Below are 17672 nucleotides of genomic sequence, written 5' to 3'. Positions count from 1 at the left end.
AGCCCCAGCGCGTCCCCTCCCTTCTCCCCCTAAGCCTCAGGGTCTGCCACTCCCTGCCACTAGGCCGGGGAGGGGGCTGGGGTGGCGGGGCCCTCTGCCTGCCTCACCGCTGTGTGTCTGTCCCGTCTTCTCGTCTGTGTGCTGTGTTGTCATGCCCTGCTGCTTCCGCTTGCTCCATTGCTCACTCCAAGAGGCCCCCAGGGGGTGACTTAAAGAGGGGCAGTAGCATCGGCCTCGGGGCAAGGCCAGAGGTGACTGATGCAGAAGTGGGAGCTGAAGAGTGGCAGGTCAGAGGGTCTCCCTCCTCGAGGCCCGAGTGGTGTGGGAGGTAGTGGGGAGACTCGGGATTACCAGGGTGCGGCTGGCCAGGAAGGCACTTAGCTCTCGCCCCACCCCTGCTGTGCAGCCCTGTACTCTGGGATCCCTGGAGAGGAGGCCTGTCCATCCTGTCCTCACAGCCCCACTTCCAGCAGCTGGTACCTGGGATGTATAAACTGTGCACCTGTCTTGGATTCCTGCCCCACTCTCCTCCCCAAGCCAGGGCATGCTTTTAGAGTCACAAGGAGCCCCCATGTTACAGAAGAACTCCAAGGCTGTCACGGTAGGGGCAGGGACAGGTCTACAGCCCCAGGCCCAGGGAAGAGAGGCTGCCAATCCAGCCACAGCCCCCCCCTCCCCCCAAGGCAGGATGAGCCCTGGGCATCCAGGGACGTGGGAAAGCCACAGATATCTTGCCCTGGCTTCCTGGATGTTGGCCTAGCTTTGCCTAGAGCCCTCCACCAGCTCACCTCGCACTTATACTCAGAGCCACGTGGTTCCTTCTGGGAGGCCCATGTGGCCTGCAGCTGCTCTTGCAGGGCCTGGGAGGTGAGCAAAGAAACATGCTGGGATCAAGCTGCCAGGGTGGCTTCTGAGACTGTAGGGTTTTAGGCCATACCTGAGAAAGCTCAGCACAGCTCAGGTCTTGGGGATGGAGTGAGGGCCCTTCTCTGCTAGGCTTGATGTGAGCATGGGTGCACCCCAGACTAGGCACAGTGGCCTGGACGTGTTGGGGGACAGGCAGCAGGCCCAGTGCCTGTGTGGTTAGTTCTCCTTTTCAGGCTTAAGACCCCGAGAAGCAGGTAGAAGGGGAGCATCCAGGCTGGGGGGCGCCCTGCATTCCTTACCCTGGGCCGACCTCAAAGTCCATACCTCATCTGGGCTTCTGTGCTTTTCCTTTTCCAGCTCCTTCCGGAACTCACCAATCCCGACGAGCTCCTGTCGTACCTGGACCCCCCCGACCTGCCGAGCAATAGTAATGACGACCTCCTGTCTCTCTTCGAGAACAACTGAAGCTCCCCGACCCCCGTCGGGGCTGTCCCTGCCTACCATGCCTCCTTCTCCCTCTTCCACACACTTCTCCAGCTGGGAGCCTGTGCCCTCAGACTGCTTCGGACCCAGGACCACGGGCTCGGGGCCAGGGAGCCGGGGGAGAGGGTGCGCTGGGAGCCTGTGGGTCTGCAGCCCACCGAGGCAGGCCCCAAAGGCCCTGCAGGGTGTAAACCCAGCCCACGAATGCAGACGGCCTCTGGATGCCAACTCCGGATGGCCTCCCAGCGTCCCCAAGGTTCTTTCATGCCCTAGACTGTGACCCTGCCTCCTGGCCCAGAAGCCTCTTGAGAGAAGGGCCCCCCGAGACCCAGGGTGGGCCCCCACCCTTGGAGGAGCAGTGACTGTCGGCGGCAGTGAGAACGGCCCGCCCACCACCGAAAAGCACAAGCTTCTGGGAAAGCGGATATCTCTTGGGGACCGGGGCTGGCCGCGTTGACCCCTGACCTCTATGCCAAGATGCCCTAAAACACCCTCCCTCGGAAGGCAGCATGAAAGGACGAGGTTCTGTGTTTGAGAGAGGGCGTGCCATTCCTGCTCGGGATCGGTGGGAAAGAGGGCCAGGACGAGCTCGGGGGCAGAGAGAGAACCCAACCGAAATGGTTGTGCCCTTGGGTAGGGTGCGGGTAAAGCGCCGGCCGGAGTCAAACAGGGGCAGCCGCTTATAATTTTGCTCCAAGCCACTCCCTTGTTTTAAAAACGACAACAACAAAAAAAATCTAAGAGATAAATCATCTGGAGAAAGGAACATTGGACTTGGACAGAAAGCGAACCATTTCCCTCCTGTGTTCTGTTTCCTTCCTCCTGCTTCCCCCCCCACTCCTCCGAGACGGTTACGTGGGACACTCCTCAGCTCCCAGGCTCCAGCCCGACGACGGCAAGGCGGGGTCCGTGAAAAGGCAGGAGAGGCCTGGGTTTGGGTGGGCACGTGGGCTTGGCGACAGCAAGCCAGGGCCATCACCTCTCTCTCCAGTCTGTCCGTCCGTCCCCACGCTCGGGGCTGCCCCACACGCGAGCCCTGTCCACTGCCACGTGTGCAGGGAGGTACTACGAGCATCCCCCAGGGTGTTTCTGTGGCTGCCAGCTTCGCCTTCCCGCTGCCTCCCTCTGTCCCCCAAAGCTCACCCCGCACTCCCTGCTCAAGTGGACGCAGCCTCTGCTTTTCTGTCCTCCGCGTCTCCCCTGACCTCCAGCTCTCTGGAGTCTCATCTCGTATGTCTACGCGTGTCTGGCTTGTCTGTGTCACCGACACCGCGTGGCCCTTGGTCTGGCTGGGCCAAATGGTCACCTGGGTCCTGTTTGTATATCCTTGGCGTCCTGCCCCGCTGCTGCTGCTGTCCCTATCGGCCTCTTGGTCTCTGTCCCTGTCCCCTCGGGACGTAGGGGGAGACCTGGCACTCCACTGTGGATTTGTACAGTGCACGCTGGCCCATATTTGACTTCCAGTCACTGCACTAGACGGCACAAAGGTTTCTGTAGACTAGCTGCCATTGCCCACCCCCCTTTTTCCTTTGTCCCCTTTGTTGAAGGTTTTCAGACCGCGTGTTGTTCAGTATGCAAATCGATTATTTTAAGAATCGCTTTTGTAAATATCTTTGTGAATATTTTAGTATCGTCTTTGATAATATTCGACATTTTCATGACCTGGTTATAGCCTTTGCTGGAGTTTTTAAAATACCTTGACTCAACCACAAAGACCGAGTCCTTTTTTTAAAAAAAAAGAAAACAACAAACAAAAACAAACAAAAAAAGCAATCAGGGCTATTTGTACAGATGAAGGGACAAAGAGAACGGTTGGCCGTACTTTGAGTTAAAAGACCAGGCAGCCCACTGTCGAGACCCCCGGTGGGCTGGCGGGGCGGGACGAGGCCGGGTGGCCCGTGGCCCATGGCCAACCCTGCCTGGCACCCACCAGTCCAGCCGGGGTGGCGGCTGGCCCCACCCTGTTGGACCATCTCGTGTGTCCAGCTTCAGACAGAGTGACAGTTGCCTTCCTTAGAAGTTCCTGCTTCCTCCCCTGGTACTTTGCCCTGGGGGACCCTGGTGTCCTGGTTCTTATCAGACTCGCCCAGCCTCTGCCTACAGCTTTCCAGTGCGGGCGGTCAGGATGCCCCCCCACCCTGTGCCACCAGGCCCCGGCCGCCTCCCTCCACCTTCCTGCAGAAGCCGTGGCCTCAGCGCCTGGGGCTGGCTGGCATCCTGGGTCCCTGCCACGTCAGCCTCCACCAGCAAGTCCAGCAAAGAGCTTCCCCTCTGGCCAGCTCCAAACCGTGGTGCCCGCAGCCCAGGCTCTGAGGACATAACACTTCTGGGCGTGGGGGGTGGGGGGCGTCTGGGGGCCAGGCCGGGGGCATCGAGGCTGGAGCAAACCACCCCGGGTAGGGACCCGCGAAGATGACATCCCGGGAAGCCGGGAGCAGCTCTGAACTCTGGGGAGCTCGTCCCCTGATCCTTTCGGACAACTACTTGGAGCCATAAGCAACCTCAGCAAAAACGAGGCCTCAACAAGCCACTTTTCCACGACAACCATCAACACAGCCCATGGGCACGTTTCTGCCACCGCTTCCCAAGGTGGACAGGGAGCTGGCGGGAGGGCTCGAGGACAGGCAGTCACCCTCATCTCCTTGGTTTGAAGCTTTATCCGTGTTCATGTCCCCTGTAGCCATCTTATTTTTAAAGAAACTTCTAATCATGTCTCCCCAGTGGAAGCCCAACCCCCGAGACGCTCCACGTCTGTTCCCCCGCAGGCCCCAGCCTGGCCCCGCCCAGACGTGGCCCCGCCCAGACGTGGCAGTGTCAGCAGCAGCGACTCAAGGGACGTGTGTACATATGTAAATGAGAAATAGAGACGTGTCAACAGATGCATTCATTTCCCTCGGAATGTGTATTGTTTTTATTTTACAAAACAAAATGAGAAAAAAAAGAAAAAAAAAAGGCTTGGAACTCCATCTGAAGGTGGAAAACCTAGGTCCTGTTTGTTAGCGTTGGTGAGGTCTCCGCATTGTCTCACTATGTAATATAATCTGACCTGTGTGGCATTTTTGTTCTGATTTGTTTTTATTTTACCTACATGTAATATTTAGCTTCAGTGTACTAGTCCCGCCACCTGTGTATTTTTAGGGTGCTATGGAAATAATGACGAGAACGGGGATTTCAAGAGAAAATTGTAACCAAATTCAGACTTTGTATAATTTTTGATATCATGATCACAGGTGATTCGCGCATACACACATAAACACCGGAACAGTCCGAAATCACTTCGCAGCAACAGTCATCTTGGTACATTGTACGTACGATGCAATCATTTCATACTTTAAACTGGTCAGAAAACTAATTGTGATTTCTAGTCTTGCAAAGCTGTATGTAGTTAGATGATGTGACAACCTCTAATATTTATCTAATAAATATGTATTCAGATGAAACCTGTATATTAGGTGTTCATGTGGTTATTTTGTATTTAAAGATCAAATTATTTGACTATTGCTAGACATTTCTATACTCTGTTGTAACACTGAGGTCTCTCATTTGCCCATGTTAATTTTTTTCTAAATAAATTTACAAAAACGAAGGTTTGGCGAATGAGCTATTTTGTGACCCTGCGAGAAAAAGAAAGAAAGGATGGAAACGCAGTCAAGGGGTTTGGGGAGATTGTGTTGGAAGAGTGTGTTGGAAGGCTGGCACTGGCCTCCCTGGAGGAGATACCAGAACCTGGCGGCAGAGGAGAGCCTTCAGAGCCCAGCACACCCCACCCCGCTCTCCAGCAGGCCCCCTCCCAATCTCTGATAGAGTCCCTTATAGAACATTCCAGATTTAAGGAAGAAGAATCCATTCTGGTTAGCTTCAGCCAGATGGTGCTAGCCGAACAGAGGAAGAAAGAACTGGAAGCGGTTCTTGAGATACATGGAGAGATGGGAACAGCTACGCTCCCTGGGGGCTGTCTCTTACCGGCCCCCCAGCTTCTCAGCACGCTCGCCCGCTCCCCTGTCTACACAGGCTTCCTAAGCAGAGCTTGGGAATCCTCTCCGGGACTAGGTCTTACATGGGCTCTGACCCGGCCAAGGTCTAACCGTCCTGACAGCCGCAGCCCACTGACCGCCCTTCCAGGGTCTCCCGTGGGGTTTCGGGAACAGCATCTGGTTGGCAGAGCCCAGCTGCCACCTGCTGCCCTCCTCCCTCACTCTGGCCGCTGGGCATGGGGAGAGCCTTCCCTGGGCAGAGCTGAGAGATGGACACGGGCTGGGTCTGCCCCACGGTCTAGACAGTGGAGCCCGTGGGGGCTGCGTGGGGACTGCGTGTCGGGGGCGTGTGGGCATGGGTGTGAGGGGGTGTGAGGGGGTGTGCGCGCAGGAGGGAACCAGCACCAGCGTCCGTGGGGTCTGCAGCCCTCCCCCCGCCCCTCCACCCCTGCCTCTTGGGCATCTCCGAACTAGCCAGAGTTTCTCCTGGTGGGAGACGGAAGGTGGGGGGAGAAAAGGAGGATTTACATTCAACATGAAATCTGGTCACTTAAGGCAATAATGGCAAATTTTGTTGTTTATGTTACCACAATACATTTTTAAGTTAAAAAAAAAAAACACCACAACCATGGAATCCGGAGCACTGCCTTTCACCAGCTTGGCCAAGCCAGGGCAGAGCCATTTTCTCGGAGAGCAAACACTCTCCTGCCAGAGGCAGCCGGTTGCAGAATCATGATGTCAAAATTGTGACTTGCGGGTTGTGGTTAAAAAGCAAAAAAGGCTGAATGCCGTTGTCTCAAAGGCAGGAAGCGGGCAGGGGGTGGGGAGGGCTAGTGCTCTCCAACCTTCAAGATAGAAAGCCTCTCTTCCTGGGATCCTAGCTTGAGGCCCTGGAACCAGTGACACGGATAAAGGCGGCAGGCGAGGCCCTGGGGACACTGGCCGCCATGCCCCACCGAGTCTCCCCAAGACAGGTTTTGCCCCCCTGTGGACCTAACTCTGGTAGGAGAAAAGCCCACCCCAAAAGCCCAGGCACACCCCCCTAGCCTCCAGCCCATAGGTCGTCCTGAGTCTCTGTTTCACCCCCCAAGCACCCCACAAAGTCCCCATTCTTGAATCCGCTGACCCCGCTCCACCCAGGAGGCAGGCATGCAGCCATCCTGGCCACGCAAATCGGGGTCTCTGGCAGCATGGAGTCCTCAGGGCACCTATCCATCCTCAGTGGTCACCCCCACACCCATTTTCCTTGTCCTCCTTCTCAACCACACCCACCCCAATGCCAACCACAAAGAGAAAATTCAAGCCACCACACAGATACCCGCTCACTTCCCACCTGTGGCCCACAAGCCTGCCTCTAATCCTTCCCCCAGCCTTTTCCTCTCTGCGCAGTCAGGGCCACCCCTTCCCCAGCCCCTGACAGCATCGTCCCCTTCCCTTCTGGGAGGGATGTCACCCTGTCCCTCTCTCCGATGCTGTGGGCTCTACTTCAGCCAGCACCCCAGCCCCCAACTTGCGGTTCCACCCCCCTCTGCTCCTTCTCAGGCGGACTTCTGGGTCAGCAACCTTCCTATGTTCGCTGTCCGGTTCACCCCTCCTCCTCGACCCCCGTGGCCTGGCTCTTGCCCCACCAGTTCTCCAAAGCTTCTCTTCCAAGGTCACCAGCAACCTCCGTCCTGATTCCGGAGACGGGACTCTCAGCTGTGTGGGTCAGTTGCTGTTTCTTCCTTGAAATGTCTCCCTTCTCTTGGGTTCCGTGACAGCTCACTGTTCCGGTGCTCTGGTTCTGAATCCCTCTGACAGTGTCTTCTTTGGCTTCTTCTCGGGTTCCTGCAGTATTCAAGTGCTATTGGTACTCCATTGTGGAAATCTCCTTGACCTGCCGACACACCCACCCCAAAGCCGCTAACAGCTCCCAGCTCCCCTCCTGCCACAGAGAACTGCCCTCCCCAGGCAAGAGCCTCCTCTCCAGGGAGGTCACGCCACTCCCTTCCCAGCACACACACACACACCCCTGCCACGCAGCTACAGCCAAAGGCTGGTTGCCAAAAGCCATAAAAGGGCACCTCTCTGGGGTGGGCTGGGGGAAGAAACTGGCAGGGTAGTTAGTGCTCTAGACTCTTCCTTGGCAGACCAGGTCAGGGATAAGGTCAGCCATATCCAAGCTCGACTCTTGTTCCTTCCCAGCTTCACGGCTGGGTTTGTACCACATGACCAAGCTGTATGGGTTGCTCCTGAGAGCGTTCCCTCAATAAATAAGGGGACTCTGCATCCAGGGAACCCACCTAAGACAGGGTGCTGGGAGTGGCCCTAGGGGGCAGACTCTGAGGCTCGGGAGTTGACGGGGGGCCCTTGGCCAGATGGCATTGAAGACCCGTCACTGGTCGCAAATGGAGAGTCAAGTCCTGTGTAGGGTTAGCCGGCCGTCTGCTATGACTGACACCTGGTGTGAATGAGGATAGGAAACAGGTGGAGCGGATGAGCGGCTGGTGCAACGTCTCTGCCATTTGAGAGGTGGAGGAAAATAACAATATTCAGATGACAAAATCCTGTGGCTATTGCTAAGTTTCACTACTTCATTGAAGAAAGGACGTTGCAGTCCTCGGAGCTGTTAATCGGCAATTTAAAACAAAGTGTGAGAGGCGGGGAACTCTCTTTGGCAGCACGGGTTTAAAAGCACTTAACCTCTCAGGCTACGTTGTGGAGGAGCCTTGAAGACATGGCGTTGAGTGGAAGAAGCCAGACCCAAAAAGACAAATATTACATGATCTCACTTCTATGAAATACCTAGAATAAGCAAGTTCACAGAGACAGAGAGTGAAGTTCAGGTTACCAGGGGCTGCAGGTGGGGAGAGAAGAGGAAGTTTTGCCTAACAGGTGCAGAGTCCCTGTTTGGGAAGATGGAAAAGCCTGGGTAATTATTGGTGGCAATGGCCGCACAAAGCCGGGGAAGTAATTACTCTCCCCAGACTACCTGAAAATAAACCCCCCCTTGCAAGGTCGAATGATTAGTAATCTCAATTCTGTCTGCTACCTTGGTTCTCCCTTGTCGTGTAACATAAACATTGATGGACATCTTTGGGGGAGCACTAACTATTCCGCCCAACACCTTGGAGAATTGCATCGAGAAAATTCTCTCTCTGCTGTAGAAAAGCAATCCTGAGAGCTGCTGCTGAAGAGTAACGCGAGGGCCGCGGTACCGGCTGGAAAGCAGGGGGAGCAGCGGCTGGAGAGAACTAGAGAGCACTGGCTGTGACTAAGGGCATCTGCCTCTCAGACTGAGTTATCTGTCCCCAGAGAAGAATGCAGTCCCACCCAGATGTTACTTGATCTTCTATCCGTTCCTAGAGAGCCTGGAAATGCAGTTCTTTTTAACCATTGTTATAAACAAGAAAACAAAGAGATAAAAAAATAACCATGTGGCCCAAATAAAGCCCAGATGTGGGCTGCAACTGGTTCGGTGGTCCCCAAGTCCCTGACACTGGGCCAAGATGCAGCCTAGACTTGCAGGCTTCCAGAGGGCACTGCTTCGCCTCCCTGCTCAGCACCCCTGGAGCAGCTGCAGAGACCTGCCCCTGCTGCAAGCCTTTTGGGGCGCCTGTGCTCTGCAGTCCCCATGGCTGATCTCGTCATCCCAGCCCTGAGCTTTACTCTCTCTGTAGCCATCTTAACACGCCATCCTGTTTCTCGGTTCCCTATCTTTGCGGAGGATTTCTTCTCCTCCTCCTGGAACGCCGCCCTGGGTTCTGGGAAGTGCCTGCCCATCGTCCTCCTTCCTTGGGAATTGCCTCTGTTGAAGGGTGGCCACGTTTGTACCACATGACCGACCTCACCCCCACCCCCACTCCCGAGACTCGGCCAGTTAGGCAACAACCTGAGCTAGCCAGTGGCCAATCACATTACCTCCCTCACTCAAAGAACGGGTCCTGGTGAGTGGATTATAAAAATGTGGTATATATATATATATGATGGACTATTATGCAGCACGAAGACAAAATGATGTCCTGAAGCACATGACAAGATGGATGAGCCTTGAGGCCATAATACTGATGAAGTTAGCCAGACACAAAAGGATAGATACTGTATGATTCCACTTTTATGACCAGCATAAAGGTAAAATGAGAGGGCTATAATACAGAATATAGAGGACTTAGAGATACATAGAAGCTAGAGATGGATGAACGGTTAGCTAATGAGGGTGAACTCCAATGTAAGGGAATAGATAGAAGTGAAGATTGTTCTCTAGTGGGTCTATAAGGAATATTACCACACTGAAGGTAAACATGATTGAAAGGGGTTGTATAGACCTCTGGGTCCCACTGATTAACACTAAAAATATAAATAAGTTCTTGAATGAACTACTTCAACGGTACGATGCTTGTACAGAGTATAAGTCCAGGGTACAGTGGGAAACTGCTATGGCCTGCTATGGGCTATGTTTAGCAGGAAACCATCAGCACTACCACAGCAACACCAGGGGTAAGTAATGGGGGCAGGGACAAGAGTGAAGAGGAGGTTTAGATTTCCTATTTGGTGAGGGTGTGTTTATTGGTTATCTTTCTCTTGGGAACAATGAAATTATGTAAAATTGAGAGTGTTGATGGACTGTTGACTTTGGACTTGATACATAATGCCTAAGGAATGTAGGTGGCTAAAGGATGCACTGACTGAGAAGTAGATTGGCGAATGATAGTGTATAGATATGATTGAATATTGTGCTGCTACGAAAAAGGAATGGAGTTGTGAGGCATGCAAAATTGTGAATGGACCTGTGAGACATTTGGTGAGGCAAAATAAGCCAGAAATGAAAGAACAATTATTTGTATGGTTTTCTTTAGAAAATGTTTATAAGAAAGCAGGGGCCTAGACTGTAAGCTCTTATAGGAGACACATTTAGTCCAAAGTGGTATTTATTATTTCTGGATTTTGAGAGGCTTTTATGTATCTATAACCTGGTATTTAGAGATAAGAACAAAGCTGACTGGGTCAGGATAGTTAATTCAAAACACAAGGTTAAGGAAGACATTGTCTGTATTTTAGAACCACACCTACTCTTTGAGACCAAAGGAAAGAAAGGTATATTTTGTCTGGAACCTAAATTTTCTGTAGCACATAATCTAACTCAACTTGTCTGGATAGCTCATTTGAACAACTGAAACACAGGGAGCCCAGAATAAGAGTGAGGGCCTTTAATCCTGTATAGCTTAATGTAATGCCTGGACACATACTAGAATATATTAAGCAGATAATCGAAAAGTATTTGCAAAGTCCTTTGAGGGATGGGAGAAAATATATAAAACTAGGAAACTTTACCATCAGGGAGTCCCTTGATACTGTGTCAAACATTAGGGACACCCAAATCAATAGGCCAAGCCTTTGATCTTGAGGTTTGCTTTTGTGAAGCTTATGTAGGTAGTGGAAAAGCTTAGTCTACCTATAGGTATGCCTGAGAATTACTTCTGGAGGACCTCTTTTGTTGTTCAGATGTGGCCTCATTCTCCCTAAGCCCAACCCTGCAAGTGAAATCATTGCCCTCCCCCCTAGGTGGGACATGACATCCAGGGGTGAAAGTTTCCCTGGCAACGTGGGAGATGACTCTCAGGGATGAGCCTGGCCCTGGCACCATGGGATCAACAATTCCATCCTGACCAAAGGAGGGAAAAAGTGTAACAAATAAGGTATCAGTGGCTGACAGAGTTCAAATAGAGTCAAGAGGCTACTCTGGAGGTCACTCTTAGGTAAGCTTCAGTTAGACATTGCTACCTGTCATAATTTGCCAAAACCCAACCAAAACCATTCCAGCCAATTGAAAAGAACACCTAAGACAATATACAAGATTCTAGAAAGGTTCCATGCACTAGGGTAACTTTCCAGAAACTTACAACCTCCAGATGGGTCCCTGGACCAGATAAGTCCTGAAACCTAGAGGGCCCAGCCTCTCCAGAACATCAGCTAGTTCCATCTCCCTACCCCATATTATTGACAGCCTCTTCCAACATGAAAAAGTTAGAATGGCCATAGCCCAAATACCCCTATAGAGTGGGAGAAAGATCAAAGTAGAATTATACAGAGAAGGTAGGTTTTAACAAACAAGTATGATTACTGAATTACTATATTGATATTTCTTTTAGTCTTCAGTACCTTAGAGCAGCTAAGAGTACAAATCTAAAACTGTGGAATTGCAACCCATACCAAATTCTGAAACCTGTTCTGTAACTAGTTGTTGCACAGTGCTTTGAAATTTATTGCTTTTTTTTTTTTTTCACATGGGCAGGTACCAGGAATCGAACCCGGGTCCTCAGGCATGGCAGGCAAGCATTCTTACCTGCTGAGCCACCGTGGCCCACCCTATTGCTTTTTTGTATAAAAATCTGAGATGTTGGTATTGTACCCCATGGCAAACTCTGGGATCTGTCCTGTAATTACTGCAGAAGAGTGCTTTGAAAACTATTGCTTTTTTCTTTCTTTGCTTTGTATACATGTTATATCATACAATTAAAAAACATTTTTTTAAAAAGAATAGGTCCTGGGATCCAGAGCAGAGTGGCCTCCTTTGGCCCCTGGGGAACTTTAAGTGTGGCCTCCTTTCTGAACTGCCCTCCTGCTCGTAAAAGACCTCCGTTATTATGTCCGTTCTCTGTCCTTAATGTGTGCCCTCCCCTCCAGATTTCATGACTTCCCTTTTCCTTTTTATGAGTTTCCTGATATCAAAAGGAAGTCTTCTAACACCCTGTCATTAGAACAAATGGAGATTCTTATTTCTCAACCAAAAGGATGTCATGGGAATCCCTGTCAAGCAAAGGTCCCAGTTCCAGTGAACTAGAGAGACTCTGTGACTTGAGGTGAGCTTCCACCTGCAGCCCTCTCTTCCTGTTACAACTGACCACCTGTCCAGGACCTAGTGTGTCCCCAGAAGACAAGAAAGTTCCCCTGGCCATGGTGCCACTGGTGAGGAAACAGGTAGACCCACGAGCCCTGCCCTCGGTGACTGCCCAGATTCTGGGGTTTGCCAAATTGTGACAGGTAGCAATGTCTAACTGAAACTTGCGTAAGAGTGACCTCCAGAGTAGCCTCTCAACTCTATTTGGACTCTCTCAGCCACTGATACCTAATTTGTTACACTTTTCCCTCCTTTGGTCAGGATGGAATTGTTGATCCTATGGTGCCAGGGCCAGGCTCATCCCTGAGAGTCATCTCCCACGTTTCCAGGGAAACTTTCACCCCTGGACGTCATGTCCCACATAGTGGGGTGGGGCAGTTCTGGAGCCTAAAATTCGAGGTGGCTCCTGGCTCCTGGGGTGGACGTCTAACCTGCTCCTTCTTCTGCGAACAGGACTACCTTCTTTGGGGGCATCACTCTGCTCCTCTTCCTGCCCCTCTCTGATATGGGAATTGGTCTATGATGATGTGAGAGAAAAACACCGAATCATCAGTGGCTTCATACAAGGCTCGTGTCACAGCTCAACGTGCTGTTGGCACGTTGGTAGGGCGTCCACCAGGTGGTCACCTACAGGGCCTTTCCATCTGGTAGCTCTGCTCTCCCCTAGGTCCCTGGGGAGTTAGTTTATGACTTAGGCCCACATCCTATTGTCTAACACTCAATCAAGTGGCTATAACTAACTGCAAAAGAAGCAGGGATGTGCAGAAGGAAGGCAGAGATTTCGGGAAATAGAGTCCAGCTATGTGCCTTGAGTGAAAAGAAACTGGATTTGATGAACATTTGCCTAGTGTATCAGTCAACTTCTGCTGCATCACCAACAACTATTTATTATTTGTGACTTAAAACAATGTTTTACCTTTGCCCTTGAGTCAGTGGGTTGAGTGAACAGTTCTGTTGACCCAAGTTCATCTAATCGCAGCTGGACTCTCGTGGGTGTCTGCAATCAGTGGACGGGTTGATCAGAGGCTCTTTTAGCGTGACCTCACTCAGGTGTTTTTGGCAGTTGGCTTGCAATTAACTGGGGTGATGGAGTAACAGGATTAGGTGTCTTATCCATTAGGCAAGCCTGGACTTGTTGGAAAGGCAGCAGCACTTTCTGAAAAAGCAATAGAAAGTATACAGGGTTTCTTAAAGCTTGGAATCGGTACAGCATCACTTCTGCCTCATTCTTTTGGCCAAAACAAATCACAAGACCAGCCCAGATACAAGGCGTGGGACAATCAGCTCTACCTCTTGATGGGAGAAGCTGTTACATCGCATTGCAAAGAGGTGTGAATACCGGCAGGAAAACGGCAGAGTAGATATTGCAATCTATTATGGCCGGTCTCTGTTAGGTAGTTGAGAGACTAGGAAGGAAGAAGCAGGAACAATCCTGTTACAGACAGGGCACCCCTGCTCCAGATGGGCTTGGGAGCCCGGACTGCTGGATAGCCTCATCAGACACTGTTTAGGGAAGAACCAAGGAATTTCAACTTTATTTTTCCTATCCTAGTCTCAATTTGTGCTCAATTTGTAGTTATTTGAGAAGAGCACAGCTCAGGGGATGGAAGGATGGGGAGAAACCTCACCAGCCTCTCCTCGCCACCCCCAAGTTCCCTCCCGTGACATGTGAGCTCGATGACAGTGGGGGGATGCAGTGGGGGCTCCGTCATGACTTCAGGGAAAGGTGGGTATTCCGGGTGAAGGGTGGAAAGAGAGAGGATGGTGGGAAGAGATGGAGGAAGCAGCAGAAAGGTACCTGTCCTGGGGAAGGTCTTCCTCAGCCCCCAAACAGCAGGCCATGCCCCTCTTGCACCAGGAAACCAGACTGGGCACCACGCCTGGCTGCTCTTCCTAGGCCCAAAGTCTGTGATGCTTTAAATGATCGCCCAACCCCATCAGCACCTTCCCTGGGGCCCCTCCCTTAGGAACAGGCACGCAAGGATCTGGAGTTCTAGGCAGAGGAGGGGTGTCCTAAGGGCTCCTGGGCTCAGAGAGCCCCAGTGGGGTGCAGCTGCGGAACCAGAAGCAAATGCTACAAGCCTCTTTCCTCAGGGACAGGGAGAAAAGAGGTTCCTGGGGTTCAATCTGGAGAGTCCAGGGTTCAGTGCCCAAAAAGGTCACTGAGGAACCCCAGAAGGTTATCCCACCCCCAGCCTCGGAGGCCTGAACCCAGCCAACCAAGGAGAAATGGGCTGGAAAACCTCCAGGTTGCAGGTGGCAGGGAGGTCCCAGCGCCTCAGGCTCCCTACTGAAGATCCGCCTTGCTCTGTCCCCACAGGCCCAGGGCCAGCTCTTGCAGCAAGGGGTCCTGTGCGCGCAATCCCGCCGCTAAGGAGGTATCCTTGCAGGTGCCCCTTGTGCAGATCCCCTTGTGAACCACCTGCCTCACGGGAGAGGAAGCCCATGGACAGGTGGTAATGACTCACCTGAACCAGGCCAAGGGTGGAGCAGCAGGCTCAGAAGACCCACTGTTGCTTCTGACAATCCTGCCTCGTGCTGCCCTAGCCTGAATGATGGAAACTTAGGCAATGCCTGGAGGGAGAGACCTGGAACCTTCCTGATGTGGGGACGCCCATCCTCAGCCTTCAGAGCAGGCACAGAGAATCTGCCAGCTTCCTGCCCCAGCGCCACAGTCGGAGAACCCTGTGCAATCCAACCATTCTCCTCCCAGGGCCTTGTTGCGCCACGTGGGCAGTGGGTACCCTGCCTTCTCATCTCTTCACAGCTCCCCACTAGCTCAGCAGGGGCGGCAGACAAGCAGATGCGTTACCCCTGGTGCCTAGAACAGAGCCTGGTACACAGCAAGTGCCTGACGATTGCTTGCTGAGTGACTGACTGAATGAATGAACACAAGAGGGAGAAGGGGAGGCTTCCCAGAGGGGCCAGGTGAGCTGGATCACAAAGGATGAGTCAGTAATGAGGTGGAACATCTTTCCAGGAAGAAGGAGCAATATGTGAAAACCCTCAGAGGTGTGATGGTTCACACTATATCTGGAAATGGCAAAAGGTCCCCTCTGCCTACAGTGAGTGAGGGGATGTTGATGAATCCGGGTCGGGGAATCTGGGGCTTTACCCTGGCAGCACTGGGGAGGCATTGAGGGCAGCTGGCTAATTAGGTGTTTGACAGCTTTGCTGAGATAGAATAATTCATATCCCATAAAAGTCACACATTTAAAGTGTAATTCTGACTTTCATTTTATTCATAGAGTCAAGCACCGTTGTAATTTTAGAACATTTTCTTTACTCTGAAAAGAAACTGTGTATCTGTTAGCTATCCCCCCCCCCACCACACACAAATGCACACACACACCCACAACCCCAGCTCTAGCCAAGCAATAATCTACTTTCTGTTTTTGAAGATTTACCTCTTCTGGAGCTTTACACATATGGAATCGTACAATATGTGGTCCCCTGTGTCTGGCCTCTTTCACTAGCATACTATTTTGAGGTTCAGGTTGTAGCATGTATCAGTGCATCATTTCTTTTTATTACTAAATTATACTCCATTGTATGGATATACCACATTTTATTCAACCACTTATCAGTTGAGGGACATCTGAGGAGTTTAGATGTGTTTTCTAAAAACTCCTCTTCCCAGACCATGCACCTCCCCCCCAAGAAAAAAGTATTTAAAAAGTTCCTCTGGTGGTAAAACAACCAGACAGATGATACCAAAAGTTGGTGTGGATATGGAGTGTGATGTGCCAAGTTGGCCAGATTATGGTGTCCAGTTGTTCGTTCAAGCAAGCAATGGGCTGACTGTCATTGTGAGGATGTGTCAAGCATTTAAATCACCATTCATTTGATTGCACCTATGGCTGGTCATCTACAGTTGTTAGAAGAGATTACCTTCAGCAGTGAGAGAAGTCTCATCCAAAGGACAGCTAAAGATTTTGCAGCTGGAAAGAAGAGTTTCTATCTCTATTCAGCCAACCAGCTTCTCCAGGGGCATTCATCAGAACCTCCATCAGAGAGCCCACCTTTTGTCCTGTCCTGTAGAATTCGGACTTGCCAGTCCCCCGATCATGTAAGCCAAGCCCTATAATAAATCTCATAATATTTACATACATATCTAGACTGTTGGGTCTGTTCCTCTGGAGAAACCTAATCCGTGGAGCAAACGGGCTTTCATACATCACTGGGGGTAGTTTGTAATGTAATAAACATTTTGGAAAACAGTTTGATGGTTTCTTATAAACATACATCTAAACATACCAGCAGCGAGTCACCTCAAAGGCATTTATCCAGGAAAAATGAAAAGTATTCGTGCATGAATGGTCATAGCAACGTTATTCATTACAGTAAAAAGTCAAAAACATCATCGCTGTCCATCAACGGGAGACCGGATAAACAAATGAGGCTATGTCGACAAAATGAAATCTTATTCAATAATAAAAGTCACAAAAGATGGATGAATCTGAAAAACATTATGTTGCGTGAAAGAAGCCAGACATAAGGAGTATGTGCTGTGTAATTACTACATAATTTGATTTTATATGAAATCCAAGAGCCTGCAAAACTCACCTCTGGGGGTGGAAGTCAGAAGCGCAGCTGTTTTGGGTGGGAGGAGGGGGATTGAAAGGGGGTACAAGGGGACTTCCTGGGGTGATGGGAATGTCCTCTGCCTCAACTGGGGTGTGAGATGCACGGGGACATAAATTTCCCAATATTCATCAGACGCGACAAAGGAAAAGCAAAAACTCCCGCTGGAAGCACTGAGAAGGGTGAACCGAGGAGCCGGGGCTGGAGGACGATGTCAGGCCCTCCTAACTGCCTGCAAGTGTGGGGGTCTGAGGCCTGGGGCGAAGAGGAGGGGGACGTCAAGGAGGTGGAGTGGGCAGGGCAGGATGGGAGAGGGAGAAGGAGGGGGTGACTCATCGGGCTCTTTCCTTCACCTGAGTCAGGTCAGCCCATACCCTCTTCCCCCTCCGTCCTCGGGCTTCCTGCTCCAGCCCCAGGCACCCCACTTCCCAGTGAAGGCAGCCCTGCCCTGGCTGATGGTCACCTGTGTCACCTGTGCCAGCACCTTGTGACGTCCCCTGACTCAGGGGGGAAGAAGCACAGATGACTTCAGCTCGGTGAGGTCAGCGGAGTGGAGCCCTCAGGCTTTCCAGATGTGGTTGCTGTGTTGGAGGAGCAGGGGTGGGGGCGGAGAGGGGACAAGCCACCTCCGCTCACAGGTGTTTTGGGTTGCCCAGGGAATCAGCAGAACCCGGGAGGCGTGGCTCAACCTCCCCATGTCTCAGAGGACAAGACTGAGGCCCCGAGAGGGCCGGCTGGCTTTCTCCCACCTGCTCCCGTGGACCTCTCATTTCAGCTTGGTGGCTGGACACTACCAACACAGAACTCCCTTCCCTGAGCCCCCACGTGGGTGCAGGGGCCCGGAGCTCCTCCGAAGAAACCCTCTTCCCTTAGAATACAGCCCAGTG

General features: G+C 51.8%; 1 protein-coding gene and 1 long non-coding RNA gene across 2 annotated transcripts in view; one reads left to right on the top strand and one right to left on the bottom strand.

Moving 5' to 3' along the window:
• Positions 1-4954, top strand: part of ZMIZ1 (zinc finger MIZ-type containing 1) — a 200120-nt gene extending 195166 nt beyond the window's left edge. The window contains 1 exon segment of the mRNA XM_077124775.1: positions 1225-4954. Coding sequence (XP_076980890.1) covers positions 1225-1332 — 108 coding nt within the window. The 3' untranslated portion in view covers positions 1333-4954.
• A 2121-nt stretch (positions 4955-7075) lies between these two features.
• LOC143653036 (uncharacterized) lies at positions 7076-14744 on the bottom strand. Its single transcript, XR_013161043.1, has 3 exons — positions 14670-14744; positions 13118-13357; positions 7076-7151 (listed from the first exon to the last, which is right to left on the bottom strand). It is a non-coding gene; the product is annotated as an uncharacterized LOC143653036 (long non-coding RNA).
• Positions 14745-17672: the final 2928 nt, after the last annotated feature.

The sequence above is a fragment of the Tamandua tetradactyla genome, chromosome 13 (genome assembly GCF_023851605.1).
Source record: "Tamandua tetradactyla isolate mTamTet1 chromosome 13, mTamTet1.pri, whole genome shotgun sequence".
Lineage (NCBI taxonomy): Eukaryota > Metazoa > Chordata > Mammalia > Pilosa > Myrmecophagidae > Tamandua > Tamandua tetradactyla.
The sequence above is the reverse complement of the archived record's forward strand: the minus strand, read 5'-3'. Positions and strand labels throughout refer to the sequence as shown.